This window comes from Globicephala melas, chromosome 1 (assembly GCF_963455315.2).
Source record: "Globicephala melas chromosome 1, mGloMel1.2, whole genome shotgun sequence".
NCBI lineage: Eukaryota > Metazoa > Chordata > Mammalia > Artiodactyla > Delphinidae > Globicephala > Globicephala melas.
In genome coordinates this window covers 169,047,894-169,068,986 of record NC_083314.1, presented here as the reverse complement: position 1 = coordinate 169,068,986, position 21,093 = coordinate 169,047,894, and the positions used below count along the sequence as shown (strand labels likewise).

The 21,093-nt window shown below is 43.3% G+C and overlaps 2 protein-coding genes across 8 annotated transcripts in view; one reads left to right on the top strand and one right to left on the bottom strand.

Annotated features, from left to right (window-relative positions):
- STPG1 (sperm tail PG-rich repeat containing 1) overlaps positions 1–8,457 on the bottom strand; it is a 51,628-nt gene extending 43,171 nt beyond the window's left edge. For all 3 annotated transcript variants that reach the window (XM_060289016.1, XM_060289009.2, XM_030874556.3), the window contains exons 1-2: positions 8,363–8,457; positions 5,905–6,023 (exon numbers count right to left, since the gene is read on the bottom strand). The gene's annotated coding sequence lies outside the window, so the exon portion shown is untranslated. The remainder of the gene's footprint in view (positions 1–5,904; positions 6,024–8,362) is intronic.
- A 1,536-nt stretch (positions 8,458–9,993) lies between these two features.
- The window catches only part of NIPAL3 (NIPA like domain containing 3), a 50,623-nt gene continuing 39,523 nt past the window's right edge, over positions 9,994–21,093 (top strand). For 2 of the 5 annotated variants that reach the window (XM_030874444.2, XM_060309572.1), the window contains exons 1-3: positions 9,994–10,131; positions 11,013–11,156; positions 13,188–13,520. In XM_030874444.2, coding sequence (XP_030730304.1) covers positions 13,428–13,520 — 93 coding nt within the window. In that variant the 5' untranslated portion in view covers positions 9,994–10,131; positions 11,013–11,156; positions 13,188–13,427. The other 3 variants (XM_030874490.2, XM_030874463.2, XM_060309566.1) reach the window with 3 other exon arrangements.

Here is a 21,093-nt window from a genome sequence, read left to right as displayed (position 1 = left end):
GTTTTAAGTTTTGGCAAGTGTTTACAATTGTGTAAAATACCACAACAATTAAGATATAAATATATCCATCCTCCGCCTCCCCAAAGCTCCCTATGTCTCTTTGCAGTCAATACCCTCCTAACCCTGGCATCTGGAAACCACTGCTTTTCTTTCTGTCACAATAGTTGCCTTTTCTAGAATGTCATATATGTGTAATCATACAGTATGTATACTGTTTTGCGTCTATGTTTTTTCACTTAACACAATGCTTCTGAGGTTCTCCCATGTGGTAGCATATGTATCAATAATTTGCTCCAGTTGCTACACATTCTCACCAACACATTTGGTAAGTCTTACTAATTTTAGGCATTCCAGTGATTGTGTAGTGGTATCTCATTGTCATTTTAATTTGTATATTTTCATGTGCTTATCTGCCATTGGTCTACCTCCTTTGGTGAAGTGTCTGTTCAAATCTTGACTACTTTTTAAACAATTGGGTTATCTCACTATTGAGTTATAGAAGTTCTTAATATATTCTGGATACAAGCCCTTTATCATACATGTGTTTTAGAAATATCTGCTCCCAGTCTGAGGCTTGCCTTTTCATATGTCTTTTCAAAAGCAGAAGTTTTCATCTTGATCAGGTCGAATTTATCAATTTTTTTTTATGGTTTGTGATTCTTTTTTGTCTTGTCTAAGAAATCTTTGCCTAACTCAAGGTCACAAATATTTTCTCCTATGTTTTCTTCTAGAAGTTTTATGCTTTTAGCTATTATGCTTAGGTCTAAGATTCATTCTGAATTAAATTTTATATTTGGCATGAGATATAGGTCAGGTTTGTTTTATTGCATTTAAATATTCAGTTGTTCTAGCACCATCTGTTGAAAAGAATATCCTTTTCTCTATTGAATTATTTTGGCATAGTCATCAAAAGTCCAAGAATTCTGTTCTTTTGACCTATATGTATACCCTTATACCAACAGCGCACTATCTTGGCTTTGTAAGTTTTGAAATCAAGGTAGTTGCAACTTTGCTCTTCATTTTCAAAATTATTTTGACTATGCTAGTTCTTTTTAAAGTTATTACTATATAAGTTTCAGGAGTACAGAATTGTAATTTGACATCTGTGTACACTACAAAGTGATCACCACCACAGGTCTAGTTACCATCCATCACCATACAGTCGATGCCCTTCCCACATTTCACCCACCCCCCAACACACGTCCCCCCTGGGAACCATTGGTACTAGCCCTTATAAGCTCTTTCGAATTACCATACAATTTATACAACTAGCAGATCAATTTCTACCAAAAAACCTCTTTGGATTTGAATTGGGATTGCACTGAACCTATAAAACAATTTAGAGAATTAATATCTTAACTTTGTCGAGTGTTATGATCCATTAATGTGGTATATTTCTCCAATTATTTTCAACATTAAGTATGACGATGTTAATTGTAGGTGTTCTTATTTATTTATTTATTTTTAATTTTTTTTTGTGGTACGCGGGCCTCTCACTGTTGTGGCCTCTCCCGTTGCGCAGCACAGGCTCCGGACACGCAGGCTCAGCGGCCACGGCCCCAGCCGCTCCGCGGCATGTGGGATCTTCCCGGACCGGAACACGAATCCACGTCCCCTGCATCGGCAGGCGGACTCTCAACCACTGCACCACCAGGAAAGCCCTGTAGGTTTTCTTATAAAAGCATTTTATCACTTCCAATTCTAGTTTCTTCATAGTTTTTAACAGGAACAGGTGTTGAATTTTATCAAATACTTTTTCTGCATCTATGGAAATGATCATATTATTATTCTTTTTGAGTATTCTAATGGGATTATATTGATTGATTTTCAAATGTTAAAACAACCTAGTATTTCTGGAATAAATTCTACTTGATCATGATATACTATCAATTTTGTATATTGCTGAATTCAAGGCAGGCGGACTCTCAACCACTGCGCCACCAGGGAAGCCCAGTGGGAAGGTTTTTTAATGACAAACTCCATTTGCTTGTTAGATATAGGGTCTTCAGATTATCTATGTCTTCTTGAGTGAGCTTTGGTAATTTGTGTCTTTCAAGGAAGATTTTCCATTTCATCTCTGTCGTGTAATTTATTGGCATTTAGTTGTTCATAATAGTCCCTTATTATCCTTTATGTCTGTAAGTGCTGTAGTAATATCCCTCCTTCATTTCTGATATTGGTAATTTGTATCTTATATCTTTTTGTTAAGACTGGCTAGAGGTTTTTGGATCTTTTCAAAAGAAAACAGCAAGGGGTTTCATTGATTTTTTTCCCATTTCTGTTTTCTATTTCATTTATGTCTACTATTACCATTATTATTTCCTTCTTTCTATTTACTTTAGGCTTCATTTGCTCTTCTTTTTCTAGCTTTTTAAGGTGGGAGCTTAAATCATGGAATTTAGACCTTTCTTCTTTCTTAATATAAGCATTTAATACTGTGAATTTTCCTTTAATCCCTGTTTTAACAGCATCTCATGTATGTTGAAATGTTGTGCCTTCATTTTCTTCCTAAACTAGCTTCTATTTTTTTATAATATCTTTTTTTTTTTTTTTTTTTTTTTTCGGTACGCGGGCCTCTCACTGTTGTGGCCTCTCCCGTTGCGGAGCACAGGCTCCGGACGCGCAGGCCCGGCGGCCATGGCTCACGGGCCCAGCCGCTCCGCGGCATGTGGGATCTTCCTGGACCGGGGCACGAACCCATGTCCCCTGCATCGGCAGGTGGACTCTCAACCACTGCGCCACCAGGGAAGCCCCTTATAATATCTTTTGACATATGGTTTATTTGGAAGACTGCTGTTTAATTTCCAAGTAGCTGGAGGGATTTTGAGTTTTTCTGTTGTTATTGGATGGAGGTTTTTAAAAATAAATGTCAATTAGGTCAAATTGGTTGATAATGTTGTTCAAGTCTTTCATATCCTTATTGATTTTCTCTTTATTCATTCTTTCAATATGGAGAGAAAAGTGTTGAAATCTCCCACATTAAATTATTGTGAATTTATTTCTTTTTTAAGTTTTGTCAGTTTTTGTTCCATGTATTTTAAAGCACTGTTTGGTGCATACACATTCATAATTTTTACCTCTTCTTGGTGAATTGAACCCTTTATCACTGTGAAATGCCCCTCCTTATCCCTGGTAATATTCCTTGTTCTGAAGTCTATTTTTTCTGATATTAATATAGTCACTCCAGTTTTCTTTTGACTACTGTTAGCAAACTGTATCTTTCTGCATCCTTTTACTTTTAACCTATCTGTGTCTTTATATTTAAAGTTGGTTTCTTAAAGGTAACATATAGTTGAGTTGGATCTTGGTTTTTTAAAATCTGTTCTGGTTATCTCTCTTTTTTTTTTTTTAAGAAGATGTTGGGGGTAGGAGTTTATTAATTAATTAATTTATTTTTGCTGTGTTGGGTCTTCGTTCTGTGCATGGGCTTTCTCTAGTTGTGGCAAGCGGGGGCCACTCTTCATCGTGGTGCGTGGGCCTCTCACTATCGCAGCCTCCCTTGTTGCGTAGCACAGGCTCCAGATGCGCAGGCTCAGTAGTTGTGGCTCACGGGCCTAGTTGCTCCGCAGCATGTGGGATCCTCCCAGACCAGGGCTCGAACCTGTGTCCCCTGCATTAGCAGGCAGATTCTCCACCACTGAGCCACCAGGGAAGCCCTGGTTATCTCTTTTTAATTGGAGTGTTTAAAACTTTTACATTTAATGTAAAAATTTATATGGTTGGATTTAAATCTATCATTCTCCTATTTGATCTTTGTTCCTTTTTTCCTTCATTCTTTTGGATTAAATGAGTATTTCTTATGATTCAATTTTACCTTCATTGCTGATTTATTAGCTATACCTATTTTATTTTTAGCAGTTGCTTGAAGGTTTAGCGTTTACATCTTTAATTTATCACAGTAAAAAAAAACACCACTTCACATATAACGTAAGAACTTTACAATAGTATACTTCCATTTCCCACATTCCATACTTTTGTTGAGATACATTTTAATTCTACATATATTATGAATCTCATGTTATTATTTTTTTTTAAGACTTGTTTTAATTTTATTCATTTTTTGGCTGCATTGGGTCTTTGTTGCTATGCACGGGCTTTCTCTAGTTGCAGCGAACGGGGACTACTCTTTGTTGTGGTGCACGGGCTTCTCATCGCGGTGGCTTCTCATTGCAGTGGCTTCTCTTGTTGCAGAACTCGGGCTCTAGGCACGCAGGCTTCAGTAATGCAGCACACGGGCTCAGTAGTTGCAACATGTGGGTCCTAGAGAGCACGGGCTTCAGTAGTTGTGGTGTGGGGGCTCAATAGTTGTGGCGCGCAGTCTCAGTAGTTGTGGCACATGGGCTTAGTTGCTCCGCGGCATGTAGGATCTTCCCAGACCAGGGCTCGAACCCGTGTCCCCTGCATTGGCAGGCGGATTCTCAACCACTGTGCCACCAGGGAAGCCCCTTTTCTACTAATTTTATGATCTCTGTCGTTTCTGGGACTGCTAATATTGACTGCTCTTTCTCTTGGATATGTGTCATATTTTCCTGTATTTTTCATGTCCAGTAATTTTGTACTGGACGCTGGACATTGTGAGTTTTACACTGTTGGGTACTGGATTTTGAAGTATTTCTGTACAGTGTTGCATTTTTTTTTTCTGGCACAATTTCCAGTAACTTACAGACCCATATGCTCCTTTCCAGCTTTTTAAGCTTTGTTATAGTGAATCCAGAGCAGCTTTTATTCTAGGAATAATTTATCTCTACTACTAAGACATGATATTTCTATAGACTCTGCCCAATCCATCCTCATCTGATACAGTGTCTCTCTATTCTGGTTTATGGGAACATGAAGTAGTCCCAGTTCTGTGTAAGGCCCAGAAATTGTTCAGCCTACTGCTTTCTGGTGGTTCTTTCCTCCGTCTTAGTTTCTTCTCATGCATGTGCCCATCATTCCTCAGCCAAAGACTTAAGGAGAACTCTCTTCCTATTTCTGAACTTTTTATGTGCAGGTCCCTCCTTTATGGTGTTCTACCCTGTAAATTCCAGCTGCTTTGGTCTCCCTGAACTCTGATTTCTATCTCCCCAGCTCAGAAACTGAAGTTTCCCTCACCCTGAACTGTGGCCTAGAAACTGCCCCCAGCACGAAGCTGGAGCAATTGTGGGGCTCACCTTGTTTTTCTTCTCTCAGGGATTACAGTACTGGGCTCCCTGTTGTTCAATGTCTAAAAACCATGTTTCCTATATTTCTCTGTTTTTTCAGTTGTTAACAGCAGGAGCATGATTTAATTTTCATAGAAGTTAATCTTTCATGAACAGACTTGAGTTTTATTTTGCTCACCTTTTTTCCTAAGGAACTTACATCATTTATAAATACTAAGGAATGAAGGATTGAATAAATGATGTTATGCTCTACCAATCCTTTGCTCCTTCAGTATTTACTCTTCACTTTATTCTATCACCCTCACAGCAGCAATTCTCAATCATTTATGGTGGACAATCTATACTAAAAACTTAATATTTAATATAATTATTGGCAACACACTCAAAGAAATTAAGAAATCAAAAACAACAGAAACAAGTCAATATCGATCACAGCACAATCACTACTCTAGTATAAGAATGTCTTTTAGGATCTATAAACACAGCCACTATTCACTTATCACATCTCAGTGCAGTGTTGTTGTCTTAGAAATAACCATCTACTTCCCTAGCTGCAATAAAGCTGTTATTTTTTAAATGCATTAGTGTGCTAGAATTATGAGTAATTAGAAGAGGTTTAAGCTTCCTATTACAATGGTTATAGGTACATATTGTCAAATTTTTGGAAAGATACATTTAAAAGATTTAAAAAAACAATCCATATTCCTACCACCCAAAGACAACACTATTACTAATGTTTTCCAGCCTTGTTACTGCATACCTGTGAAGCCAGGATGAGAGAAGGTACAGCCCAGGTGTGAATGGAGCACTGTGCAGATGTGCCTCACTGGTGCACTTGCTTGTATAACTGTTCATGACAGGATGTCAGGGGCCTGGAATCTAAGAAAGAGCAATGAAGATATACTAACTTCCTAATCAACAGCATATGTTTAACCAGTTCCCAGGTGAGGGCCAGTGCAGTGATCGAGAGTACCCAGTCCTCTGTTCAAGGCTAATAGTCCTGGGTTCTGCCACTTAATAGTTCTTATTTGGATGAGTCACTTGACCTTTTAAATCCATTTCCTCTTCCATAAAGGGAGATTGGTAATAGTACCTTCCTCTCAAGTTGCTTGTGAGGATCAAATACGATGATCCACAAGTAGTAGTTAATGCTGCCTAGCCTACAGTAGGCTTTTATTAATATTAGATTTTAATACATGCACGGGGATAATGTATTAACAGCTTAAAATAATAGCTGTCATTTCTTGAGCCCTTACACTCCTAAATGCCTTGTATAGAATACTTCACGCAACCCTTACAATAATCCAGTGAGGTATTATCCCCATTTTACAGATGAGAAAACTGAAATTCAGAGGGAGGGGTTAAGTGACTTACTCAAGTTCACACCAGAAGTAAGAGGTGGGATCAGGCTTTGAACCCAGGAAGTCTGACTTCTGCTTGCTCTGAACCACTATAATAACCTCTAAGGTAGCACACACTAAATGTTAACATGCTAAATGTTGACATTTACTATCCTTGAGTATGTATGGTTGTTTTTTTAAAAATTAGGACATTGCATAGAGTCCTATGCAATGTACCATGTAAATAGAGTCCTATGCAAATATTTAGGCTGTCTTGAATTTTCACAGGATGCTGGGGGTCCCCAGAACTCAGTTTGAAAATTCCTGAGGCAGTTCACTGTTGGGTAGTTCTAACTGCTAGAAAGTTCCTGCGTGAATCAGCTCAGAATAAGTCTCACTCCTCTTCCACATTGGTGAGTTCTGAAATGCAGGTCATAGCTTGTAGTCTCTTGTGAAGCTTTTATGTGCATGTGTATGTGTGCTGGATCACAATATAAAATGCATTTCTTACCATGGGTCACAGTCAAAAAGTTTGAAAGCCATTGTTACATATGACTATTCTTCAGGTATTTGAAGGCAGCTGTCATAACCCACAACCTAAAGACTAATCCTCTTCTCCACAAGGGACCTCTTCAGCTTCTGCGATACCCTTGTAACATGGGGATTCCTCCCTTATACTGGGTACCATCCTCTGGCCCCGTCACCAGATTCATCTGGGCCTCTCCTCAAATTGCCTTTGGGATGACTTCCTTGACCACTCTCTCTTCGGAAGAACCACCTATCTCTCTCTAGTCCCTGACCCTGTCTTATTTTTCTCAAAGCACTTTTCACTACCCAACATCATATTTTATATGTAATATGTAAAATATTTTTTTATGATCTTCATCAATAAGATGTTCATCACTGAATCCCCAATCTGTTTCCTAGCACATAGCAGTTGCTCAATAAATATTTGTGGACTGAATGAATGGATGAATACTAGGAGTAGACACATTTTATCCATAATGTATATAGATGTACTCATAATATTAAATACAACTCTTTCCATTAGGAGCTACATTCTAGAAAGATTTAACTCACAAAACTACAACTGTAGGCATGTTTTCATTCTACCATCTCTATGTTTTAAAAAACCCTTATTATTTACCTTATAGTATTATCACATATTTCATATATTTATGCATGTATTTTACTGTACAAGTATATCAATATATACTACCTCATGTATACTGTTACCTTTATGTGGAATTTTATGGGGCTTGCATGAGTAGTTTTGACTATATGAGATTTTTATTGATTCAGTTACAATGCTATGGTGCATCTTGGAAGTATTTTACATTTTTCAAAGCAATCTTGGGTAAATAATCTATTTGATATTTTTCTGAAGCCGAGAAAGTGTGTCGGAGAGCTGGAATAAACTTCCGCTGGCTGCCGGCTAGTGACCTCTAGATTCCAATCACAGCCTTTCGTTTCACAGATGGGTAAACCGAAGCCCCGAGCAGGGAAGGAGATGGAGTGGACCTGGGATTAGAATTTAGCTCTTTGTGGTCCACCTGCTGCCAGACGCCCCCAAACGTTTGTCCACTCGCCGGGGCTGAGGCAGGGGAGTCAGATGCCCACGCCCCTCACCGGAGCTCTATGAGGAAGGGATGCCCTGGTTATTATCACCACTTTTCAGGTGGGGACTCTGAGGGCACACCTCCAGGGAGGGGAACCTCCAACAGTGGCTTCTTCCGGCCCTCAGGGGACCACCTAGCTCGGCAGCGGAATTCCGCACGCACCGGGTAGGCGGCGGTCTCAGTGGGCGTCCCATGCGGTGCGCCGGGTCCTCCTCCCCACGACCCTGGCATCCGTCCCCCAAAAGGGACATCTTCCTACCTTGTCGGCTCCCCCAGGGCTGAATCTGGCCTGTCAACCTCCCTGTCGCTATGGCAACCACAGGCCTAAACGTTCTAACTTCCACCTCTGCCCGCTTCCGGATGAACTCGAGCCAATGGTGTCTTCCGTTTCTTAGGCGTGAAAAGTTGTTGGCCAATGATCAGAGGCATTTCAAAAACCGCTGGGAAGCTGCCAGAATTTTAGGGTTCGGGTTAACTACGTCAGGATGGGTGGGGAACCTTAACAGGGCTTATCTAGGCAACCCCCCAAAATCTTGTGATAGACCCAAAGCCTTAGACTTTTGATCACCCAGAAATCCTACTTCAAGGAATAAACCTAAAAGAACTAACATTCATCGAAGCCCTGTTTATAAGAGCCAAAGAAAAAAGACTGAAACGGGCAACATACGGGGGCAGCCATGTAGTGTTCCAGGAGCCCCTCTTTACACACTTAAGAGCAATCACAGTGATCTTGTCATTCGCTCTCTTAGAACACTCCAAGGGCTCGCCTTTAAACTTAGGATGAAATCCAAACATCTTCATAGAAGCTGTCCCTTGCCCGTCCCGCTCCCCCTTCCCACGCGCCAGAAAAATCTCGCACCAGCCACGCTGTCCTTTGGGCAGTTCCTACAATATGTCAACCTCGTCCTGCTCTCGGGTGTTCCCTCTGAGTTCGCTTGGTGTCAGGGTCTGAACCACAACTGCCTCTTTCTCATCATCGAGGTCTCTGTCCAAATGTCATGTCTTCACCTGTATAATGGGCATGAGCCCAGTGTCTCGCTCAGGGGGTTGTTGAGAGGATCTGAAATGAAATGCACGTGAGTGAAAAAGCAGACGCTCCATGCACGTACTAATTATTTTTTAAATACAACTCATTTTTTAAAATTTTTAAATTGAAATATAGTTGCTGTACAATATTATATGTTACAGGTGTACAGGACAGTGATTCACAATTTTTTAAGGTTTATACTCCATTTATAGTTATAAAATATTGGCTATATTCCCTGTATTGTACAATATATCCTCGAGGCAATCATAATGATTACACTTGTACATTACGGAAGCATTCAAGTGCTGGGCTTACTGGTGGACCTTAAGTATTGCTGAGCTGGGGACGCACCGGGAGGGTTGGTATATTGTGCTGCCAACAGGTGTTCCGGGAGGATAGGCAAGGAGAGACTTTTATGCCCCGCGGCTTTGGGAGGAACCGGGCCTTGAAAAATGTGTAGGATTTGAATACCTGGTGAGAGCGTGGGGGTGGGGCAACAGCAGAAGCAAAGCCTGGGAGGGGGCTCTGAGGATAAGGAGGCAGGACACCTGTCAGGCTGCCCACCTGTAGGGCAAGTGGAGTGAGCAAGTCACCGGAGCTTTCCAGACACAGCCCGAGGAGGGAGCGGAGTTTTGTTCCAACGTCTTTCCTGTGGCCGCTAGAGGGGACCCTCTCCAGGCGAGCGCAAAGCTCCTGCGGGGCGCCGCCTCCTCAAGGCTCTCCCCCTACGCTTCAAGCAAGCTTCTCGGCGGAGCCAATGCCGGAGGTCTGTCCCGCCCACCCCCTCCTCGCAGCCACTCGTCTGCACCAAATGCCTGCCAGCTTTTGACTGGCAGGCTTTCTGGCAAATCAAATCGCGGCCTTGAAAGCAAAACACTGCAGCACTCGGGCAGCTCTGGGTTGGGGAAGGAATCTGGGAGGCTGTGCCTCCGGGTTGCGCGAAGAGTCTAAGTCATTGCTCAGAAACCTCTGATAGGTGGGCCTTAGCGGAAACGCCGCCGGTGAGTAGTGATTAAGATTAAGGGCGGGGGAAGGGGGACTTGAATTCACCCTTCGTTTCAGGAAAAGCGAATGCACTTGTGATCATCTACCGTAAATATCTTCCTTGTCATTTTGGGTCTCATTGCCTCAGAATGCTTTTTCCATTTTCGCATCGAGGAGAGGGGCATGGATTTGCCTTAGTAAAGGTGATGCCAGGCGTTACCAAATCAGGAAGTGAACTAGAGTAACTTCGCCTGAATTGTACCTATACACGCCGGCTTGGGCGATAGCAGACGGTGGAGTTATCAGGTGGATGAGAGAAGGCCTTCTTGATCCATGTTGGCCTCTGGCAGTTGTTTCCTGCGCATTGGGTGGGGACTTTAGCGTGTAACCCTTCAGTGAGCCAAAGCCCAGGAAAGGGAAAGCGCTTGGCCTGTAACTGGCACTCAGCAACCGGAAGCTGAATTTGCAGGTGTTGGGAAAGGGTGTGTTTGAGTTTTTCAGGCAGAGCCAAGACCCGACTCTTAGCAGCCACGAGCTACGTTTCTCTAGGCTGGGAAACCGTATTCTGTGGGTCAGTGAAGTAATTCATTGAGATGAGGGCTGGCGGATGGAGTGGAAGCCATCACCTAGTGAATTATCTTTCCTTTTTTGAGTCAGCGACCCTGTGCTCACTGGTGGCTGTGAGGGGCCTCAAAATTAAGGGGTGGCTGGCAGCACAGAGTTGGCTCCTTGCCTCTAGGGCATATGTTAGTCCTGGAAAAGTGCTTTGAAGTAAGGAAAAGAGAGTCGCTGGGCAAAGAATGTGTGCCTTATAAGGAAGGGCAACTTGCAGAGAGTTCCTCCAAGGCTTTTAGTCCCAACGGCTACCCAGCTGAGGGAGAGTTTTCTGTCTTTGCAGGCCATGATGCCTCAGAGGCCTGGGTTTCCTGAGGCAGAGAGGGAAGCTGCTTTTTCAAAGCGAATTAAATGAGAGTAACCACAGACGCTACAAAGGAGGGCAAAAACAGAAACCCACCTGGAGGAACCAGCTGATGCAAAGGAGGTTAGTTAGGGGCCTGGATTCCCATCAGCCTCTTGGCACATCCCTGAGGTCTCTCTGACGTGCTGTGGGCGGGGCTGGCTATACGGGCTGTATCTCTGGAGTCGTGGTTGGTTAGGCCTGAGTAATCCGTTCTCTTCTTGCCCGTGAAGCAGCCACGGTGCACCAGGTGCTTCACAGGCCTGTCTATAGCCAGTCAGCAGGTATGTATGGAGGTCACCGTGCCAGGCTTTGGGCTAGATCTCGGCAGGGAGCAACGGAGCAGGGGATTCAGCAAACTGCTTCCCAGAATTTGTGCTCCAGTGCCCCTTCACCTCCAGGCCGAAAGCCTCTAAGAGGGTCTCAGAGATCAAGGGAACCCTGGGCCACCCTTCCTTCTTAAGGCATAAAAGTAGAGTGAATAATAATTACGCTTTTCACAAGATTACAAACAAATATTCGTAGGGCTTTACAGTCAGGGAGGTCTGGTTATGGGATGTGAGTTACAAAGTTGTCTGATGAGTGTACTTCAGGTATATATATACTGAATATATAACCTCATCTAGAGGCAGAAGCAATCATTTAACTTTGAGGCCCTTTGACAAAGTGAGACCTGGGCTACATTGTCTAAGTGCTGCCCCTGTGCTAAGCCCTGCATCTGATGTCTCCTAGATACTGGACTCAGTGTTAGTCCTATAACATAAGACTGTGCTGTTCACACCAGGAACCAGAATTCCTGGGCCTAGGGCTAGATAACAGAAGGAACTGGAAGCTACAGGAAAGATAGGAGGCAGCTTTCTGACACCTTGAGGCACAGCAGAGACTTTGTTTGGCACGCAGTAAGCCCTCAAATATTCGTTGCTTGAGAGAAAGAAAGGTGTATTCATAGGCAAATTAAATAATTAGACCGATAATAATAAAATTAATACTAATAATAACTGACATTCATTGACCATTCACTGTGTACATATTTTATATGCATTATTTCACCAAATTCTCAAAACACATGGGCTTCGAATATCCATATTTCACAGCAGAGGAGACTGGCTGAAAAGTTAAATGACTTGGCCAAGGTAAAACAGGTAGCACATGGCGAATCAAAAGTAATTTAAAATATTTTTATATTAAAATAAACATAGGGCTTCCCTGGTGGGGCAGTGGTTGAGAGTCCGCCTGCCGATGCAGGGGACACGGGTTCGTGCCCCGGTCCGGGAGGATCCCACATGCCGCAGAGCGGCTGGGCCCGTGAGCCAGGGCCGCTGAGCCTGCGCGTCCGGAGCCTGTGCTCCGCAACAGGAGAGGCCACAACAGTGAGAGGCCCGCGTACCGCAAAAAAAATAAAATAAATAAACATAGACTTTGCAGTGGAATCCAAATTTGTATGTTTTTTTTTTTTTTTTTTTAATATAAGAAGACGTCAATGAAACCCTTAGCACTTGCAGAAGGTATTTTGGCCATGCTTCCTATAACACTAAGGGCGTACTTCCTCTTTCTCTATTTGGTAGAGAAGCTTGAGATGCCCTGAAAATATCAGTCCAATGAAGTTAATGGGAATTACCGTCATTGCTTGTTTTACTTGAGGCCACATTTTACCCCTGTTCTACAGATGAGGCAACTGAGACTCCAGAGGCAAAATGATCTGGTCACTTAGGTCTTCCCCCTCCTGGTCCAATGTTGTATCACCTGTGCTAGGCTGACCCTCAGAAGCAGGACAATTCTTCCATCTTCCATGGAGATAACTTTTCTTCTCATTCTTTCTTTCCTGCATCAGAATGTAGATGGTTCCTTTTTTATGGCAGTGGGATTTTTTTCTTTCTTTGGAGTCCTGGAGAAGTAGATGTAGGTAGTGTTCTATTTCTTATGTAGGGGAGCCTATAGAAAAGTAGCATTTAAATTAGGATATGATGGAAGGAAGGAAGCAAAGGAGGCGAGGGATGGGGTTTTTAAAGGGCCGGGAAAAGGCTTTGAGGCAGGTGAGCCATATCTTTATTTGAGATGATAATGTTTCAGTGTTTCCTTGTACATGCATTTTTAATGTTCTTCCCCACCCTCTAGAGCACCGCGAGAATCAGGAAACGCATCCCTGTCTGTGTGCCTGGGAAGAGACCTAGAAACTGGCACGTCTCTGAGGGAAGAGGAGGAAAAGGCTGTAAATTGGCCAAAAGAGCCTTGAAGTACTTCTTCCGCGTGGGAAAGTGATGGCTGGTGGAAGGAGGCGAACCCCGCAAGGAAAGATGGCTTAGCAGCAGCTGCAGCTGCCAAACCAGGCCCGGTGGGATGTGCCCTTAGACCACCATGGACGGAGCCCACAGAGCAGCCCTGCAGCTGCAGCAGCTCCCGCCCGCGAGCAGTGCTGACCCTGTGAGTGAGGCTTCCTTCTCCTACAAGGCAAGAGCTTTTATTTTTTTGGTTTGGGAATTTTATATTTTTCTAACAAGAAAGTAACACGGTGCAGCATTGGCTAACAGATAGGTCCAGGGTCCGCGTGCCTATCGCTGGCAGAAACAGGCAGACCCTCCACGCGTACAAGAGAATGTGTAATCAAAAGAAATGTTCATTAAAATACATAAAAATAGGAAGGTAGAGAAATATTTTAAAAGGAATTCATTCCTTGATTTTTTTAAAAAATCACCTGCTCCATTACTCAGAGACAACCTTTGTTCATATTTCTGTGTATTTCCTTCCTGTCTTTTTCTGGTATTACAGATTGGGGATCAGATTGTACAGAGAGTTTTGTTTCTTGGTTGTTTCCCTTAACCTTATTTGTGGACTATTTCCCCACGTCATTGAGTGGTGATTGAAAGCATGCTTTCTGAATGATTGCGCAGTAATCTGTTGAGCTGCTGTATCAAAATTTGCTGGAAAGACCTCCTGTTGTTGGATGTTTAGGTTGTTTCTAATCTGGGATGACTGTAAATGCTGCAGTGAACATCCCAGAGATCATGCCCCTTTGCTATCTCTAAGAATTGGATAGGGCTTCCCTGGTGGCGCAGTGGTTGAGAGTCTGCCTGCCGATCCAGGGGACACGGGTTCGTGCCCCGGTCCGGGAAGATCCCACATGCCGCGGAGCGGCTGGGCCCGTGAGCCCTGGCCGCTGAGCCTGCGCGTCCGGAGCCTGTGCTCCGCAATGGGAGAGGCCACAGCAGTGAGAGGCCCGCGTACTGCAAAAAAAAAAAAAAAATTGGATAGCCCTGGAAGAGGCAGTCTCTCCCCAGCAAGCGAGCTCACAAATGCCAGTGCATCAAGAATACAGAAAATAAGAAAATATAGTTGATATAATTGCCCTTGTGGTGAATGGATGCCAAATGGACACAGAACACTCTCCCTCATGAGGCGTCTAGTAAGTTTCCATTTTAATCACAAATTTTATTCAGTTACTTATTACAGAAGTATCTTCAGAAAAGGTAAATAAGTCATAGTGACTCTACCAAAGAGCTTAAGAAGTGAGGTGGCAGATAGGCATGTGAACAAAGGGTGATGGGCTGACGGAAGTACCGGGGGAATAAACGGAAGAAGGCTAGGCTTCAAATCCCTACCTGTTCCTATCCAAGTGATTAGATGTAGGGCTTAGGTAACCCTCAGAGCTTCTCTTACGGGTAGGATGGTAGTAGCAACACCTCCCTCCATCCCTCATCCCTCCTCGGCTGCATGGATCAATGAGAAAGCACGTAGCCCAGCGCTAGGCATGCAGGAGGGGCTTGACTCACCGCTTGACTCAGAAATGTCTCGTGGTTACAAACAGGAACAGATGAAGGTGCACAGAGCAGAGGAAGGAGTAGTTAATTCTGCCTGGGGGAAGGGGAAGGGGTTCTAAGGGGAAGCTGTCTCTTTCCTCTTTGATTTTAAGGCTATTTTGGTTGCAAGGAATAAAAATCCGTTTCAGAGACGCTGAAGGGAAAGGTAAAATTATTATAAGGCTACAGGGTAGCTCATGGAACCCAGGGGCAAGAAGGGCCGTGGGGCTTGAAAGGTGGTAGAACTCTTAATCACACGTTCAAAAGAGGGAGGATCTGATTGGCCCAGCTTGGGTCAGGTGTCTACATTCGTCCAATCAGTAGTGGCTGGGGGTGGGGTCCTCCAGCAAACATGGTGTCTCCACACTGTGGGCTTGTGGCTGGGTGGGTTTTCCTGGAGGCATCTCCTACCTTTGGGGAAAACGTTGAGAGGCCCCAAGTCCACGTTGATGGGGGATGGCTAGAAACAAGCAGTTTGCCCTGAGGTACAGCCCCACCCTCACCCTACCCAGCAGGGAATGGATTCTGGTTGTTGGGGGAAGGTGGTCTGTGAGACCAACAGGCTGAGCTGCCCGAGGGTCAGCATCCCTGCGGGTCTCTGACACTGGAGGCTCTGCTTCAGCCTGCAAGAGTCGGGCCTCACTTCTATTTAGCAAACAGGTCTCTCAACTGAGCACCTGCCATATACGTGCCTATGCTGGGGGGGGCGGGAGCTATGTAGGTAATTGAGATATCTCTTCCCTGAAGGAGTGTTAAGAGCATGACCTTTGGAATCAGGGAGACCTGGCTTCCAGTTCCAGCTCTATCACTTTGTAGCATTATAACTTGGGGAAAGTCATGTAATTCCTCTGCACATCAGCATTAAGTTCATCCTATAGGGTAGTTACGAGGATGACCTGAATTTACAGAAAAGGAAACTGAAGCTGCCTGTACCATCTCCAGTTTTCTGCCTGTGGTAATCCTACCCACCCTTCCAGCTCCAGCTCAAATATCACCTTTTTCATGAAGCCTTTGTCAGTCTTCCTGGCAGGAAAATATAGGCCCTTTATCCACACTTTTATAGCCAATTCACAATTACTATGGTAATCATCATCATAATAATAGCAACTAACATTTGTTGTGTTTACTATAACAGGGACTGTGTTAATCCTCACAAAAGTCCCATAAGGTAAGTACTATTATATCCCCATTTTACAAATGAGGAAACTGGCACAGAGACGTTAATTAACTTTCCCAAGACCACACAGTCAATAGGTCATAAAACTGGAATTTGAAACAAGCCTGTGCTCTGCCAAAGCCCGTGGTTTTATCCACCACTTCCTCTTGCCTACATTGTGCTGGGCACTCTGCAACGCCCCTTCTCTCCCTGATACTGGTTATTAAGTGTCGAAATAGCAGTCGTAGATAAGGTAACGCCTTACCTGCTGGAGAAGGTAAATGTCAGGGAGCTGGCCTGAAGCCAGGTCACGGGTGTAGCAGAGCCTATTAGCCAGCCTGCTGCCTCCCTTGTATTTGAATATGAGTAACCCTCAGAGCAAGCCAGAATGCAGTTTATACTTAACTGTTAGCATTTTAAGCCCAAGGGACTGAGAGTGCAGTTTAAATAGCAAGTGATGACAGTCTTGTCGCTGCGGTACGTAAATAGATGCTGTTGTTGGCAGATGTAAAGCAGGCGCTGGAACAGGAGATCTGAGCTGAGGTTTCACTTGGATACCAGTATCCAAGGTTTCCTGCCTCTGCGACCTGTGGCTGCTTTTCTGCGAACAGTTTCTTTTCTTTCAGAGTTGTAACTGGTGAAAGATCAGTTCTCGGATCAGAGACTATCAGAGCCAGAAGGGTCCTTAGAGCTGTTGCTAATGCTAATGATGATGATACAAATAAAAATTGTAAAAATAATAATGGTAGCAGCTAGAATTGTTTTAATATTTATTACGTGAGGGTTTACGGTCAGCTTCATTTTTCAGAGGGGAAGCTGAGGCTTCAGAGTGATTGCCCTGAAGTCACACAGCAGTGAGTGGCAGAGGCAGGACCCCAGCCCAGGTCTGCTGGTCTTCAAAATCTGTATCGGTTACCTGAAGCAGAGAGGGAAGTGACTTTGGGTCTGCTGCCCCCTTCCCTTGAGGGCTGGGTCTGTTGGAGCCATGGCTTGAACCTGCCCCTCAGTGGGAGCACCGGTGTTTCAGTCTGCACCTTTTCGTAAGGCACAGAGTCATTGATCCCAAGATCGAATCCCTGTCCTGGGTTAGCCGTCCACATGTACTTACGAGCACTTAACACTTTGAATAACTTTGGTGAAAACCCCCGGGTGGTTCCTCAGCCAAAAGCAGAGCATGCTGGGTCGAGAAGTCTCCCAGCAGAGTGTCCAGAGCTGGAGTTTCCCGTTGCTGTCCTCCTCCCTCCCTGCCAGTAGACCTGGACACCACCATTTCACAGTTTCCAGTGCTGAGGTTTGGAGGAGGGACTTAACGTCAGGAGCCCTGCTGCTTGTCGCCTCAACTCTGAATTGCCCTCCACCAGGCACTTGAGGGCGGCGGGTAGGTGTGTGTTCAAATTGTGTAACCCCGGGGCTGCTGGCAGCTTCCTTGCTTGACTTTAAATGCTCATAAAATTGAACCAGCCACCACATCACAAGGGTTTGGGGCATAATTAGCATTGACGAAGCCCTTTGAAACCCTTGGATGAAAGAGCGTGAAGTTGTATTGCGCTGTTACTAACTGTGTCTGTAGCCAGTCGTTATGAGTGGAGATTAATATGCTTGAGGTAATGGCTTTTAAAAGAAACCTCAGCTTCCTGTGTCATTAGTGGGAATGTAGCCCTTACAAGGTAGGGATCTTTTTTTCTTTATCTTGCCACCTTTGAAGGACACCCCAGAGAATACAGTGGGACACAGATTCTCATCAGGAAACTGGAAGTCAGACCTCTAGCTTTAAGTTCTCCCATCCTCACCTTGGACAGGTTATTTAACTACTCTGAGTCTTCCTTCGTTCATCTCTAAACTCCTTCCAACTTGTGTGCTAAAAATAGAACTCATAGTAGTACCCACTTCATAGGGTTATTTGTGGCTCAAAGGTGATGCGTAGAAAGGGCTTAGTGCCATGCCTGACATATATATATATATAAAATACATGTGATATTATATATAGATGCTCCATAAATATTATTATGGTAACCTTTAACCTTTTTTTTTTTTTGTGGTACGTGGGTCTCTCCCTGTTGTGGCCTCTCCCGTTGCGGAGCACAGGCTCCGGACGCGCAGGCTCAGCGGCCATGGCTCACGGGCCCAGCCGCTCTGCGGCGTGTGGGATCTTCCCGGACCGGGGCACGAACCCGTGTCCCCTGCATCAGCAGGCGGACTCTCAACCACTGCGCCACCAGGGAAGCCCTGTCAGGCGGATTCTTAACCACTGCGCCACCAGGGAAACCCCCCAGCCCCATTTTAAAACCCTGACTTAAATGACTCCATTTTATGTCACATTTCACAGCACATTCTCCAGCAGCCTTGTGGATTCAGTCTCATCAGAGGACAGCTTGGTATCTCTGGGTAATAATAATGTAGTGGCCATCAGCTGTAGGTCGAACCAAAAGAAACTACCACTTTCGTAGGTGAAAACTGGTTGGATATTGGCAATTTTTATGGTTCACCCTGATTCTTATTTACTGAGTTAAGTGTTTCTTCCAAATGATCTCGAGAAGTCCATGCACCAGCTCTGACAGAGGGGCACCGTCATCCCAACTGGCAGAAGAGAGCGGAACGGAAGCTTGGTGAAGCAGATCTCAGCAGCCTGCCGACCCTGAACCTGTAGCTGTCCTCTGAGCAGCCCCTGCTCAGGTCTCCGTTTCTGCACAATTCCTGGGGCCTGTTTCCAGCTCTCCCCTGTCTCCCACTAAGGTGTTAAAGCAGCTTTGAAGTGTTTTTGGAGCAGCAACCGGAGTCTTTTTGTCTCCTACCTGCCGAAGGCAGTTCCTGCAAAATCACTGCCACTTAACACTTTGTAACAATTTACTCATTAGCGTAGGTAAACTGAGTTATTAGGCAGAGTGCCTGCCTGGCCCCAAGTTCTTTGCCTCCCATGAGGTTGAGGTCCTTGCTTTCAATCCTTAGGAACCACATGTAGTGAAGGGCTTCCTTTGAGGTCCTCAAACTTGCCCCTCTAAGGAAACACTGTGTATTTCCTCACACTTTCTTTTCATTGACATCTAAAACTTATGATTACAAGTTTAAATATTCACGAAGTATGTAATTCCTGACACATTTAAATTATTTTTTTTAAACTCTTACACGTACTTAACTAAAGCCCCCAGAATATAAAGACCATTGATCCCTACCATCAGACTTCTGAAAAGACTCTTCTTTAACAGTTGGAAAGTTTACATCATTCCTTTTCCTTCTTGAATTTCTATTTCCCTTCCATTTCCCCACAGAATTTTATCCCAAAATTGTGTCAGCTTAAAGAAAAACACACAACCTAAGAGTTGTGACTTAAGTTTTTTTCAGAGACCTTACTGAGGACTATAGCCTGGGAGACAGACACTCAGTAGCTCTGAGGAAGCTGTTCTGAAGAGGTTGAGGGGGAAACCAGTTTATACGTATGTGATTTTTGGCTAGGAAATACATGCGGTAAAGTATACATCTTGGTAAAAGACTACTGCCGGTCACAGAGAACAGATATCTCAAGTTAATGATTTAGTGCTTTTTTTAATGTGTGGGAAGATGCAAGAATCTGGGTTCATTAAAATTCTTCCTGAGATGTGCATCTAACTATCTAAGGGGCCTGCTTGTCCAAGCACAGAGCATCCTGTCATTGTCTTAATTTCCGTTCAGAGTGTATTGTCGGTTATCGACTGCAACAAATTACAGCTTAATCCTTGCAGAATTGGGTGGTGAGCAAAAACGCTCTTGTTCTTCTTTGTTTATATGTGTCTGTCTTTCAATACTTAAAATTTTTACGGACATCTATCATACTTCTCTACAAGAAAGAATGTAGAGTATGTAACCAAATTTCTTTTTTAAAATTTCCTTTGATATAAGGTTCATAGATATTGATTCAATACAGAATTTTTTATACAATTGAATAAAAGCAGTTGATTAATGCAGTATAAATTTTTATCATCATTATTGAACAAAAATAACTTTGTATTAGAAAAATGTATCTGAAAAGATTTGGACTTGATTTTCAATATTCAAGGTAAATATTATTAATTGGTAGAATGAGATAGGGTTTAGCATCAATCCTGTAGCAAGCTTTGGTTTTTATGGCTAGAAGTGCTGAGTCTCTTCATGTACCCCGAATGGAAGAAGTATTGTTACAGCAGTATCACTGAATTCTTTCAACTCCTTCCAAGTTATGTGCTAAAAATCATGTAGTGATAAACTAGTTTTATTGACCTATCAGCTAACTGTATGATTAGGACCTCATTCATTTTTGTTCAAAGCAACGTACTAGACATACTTAATTTAGAACAGGATTTGTTTTTGCTTTTACAGTTTCCGTGAAGTTTACCAAAAAAGCATGATCAATTATGCCGGTCACTTTTTTCACTTAGAGGCACATTGGGTTAATCTCATATATCCAGAAAGGATTGGGGAAATTGAAATATGATTAATTTTACTACACCTTTGCCCTTACTGTACTGTAATACATATATTTTAACTCTAGAATATAATGCAAATATTTACTATAAATATTTGTACATGTATTTATCCCTAGCTTGAATATATTTTTGTCAAAACTTACAACTGTAGGTATAACCTAATTAACAAAGCTAGTTTTTATTGTACAAACATCAGTTAAATCAGACTTTCTGATTTCAGAATATGTTAACAAGGGCCAAGTTATCCCATTCTGATATCTGTCATGGCTTACAGGAATACGTATGAGAGGGGGAGAGAAAACAGTTCCTAGAATGGGCATTTATCACTAAAGAAATCTCCCAGGAAACAAAATTTCAAAATTCCCCTGGGTTTCTTAGTGGTTTTACAATTTGGGGCAATGTACCAGAGTAAGATTCCACATGAGTGAAGGACAAGCCTTTCTTTGATAAAGTGAGAGGAAGCTACAGAGAAAAGTAAGGAAGGGGAACAATGGGAAGCTAGCAAAGGGCACAGATGGAAATGAGGATATGGTGATTGAATCCCTTAAAACTGTCAGTATCAGCAAAACCTTTGTAGAAGAGAGTCTCTGGGCCCCCCAATCTGAAGGATATGGCCTTCTAGATCCTGCTACCCT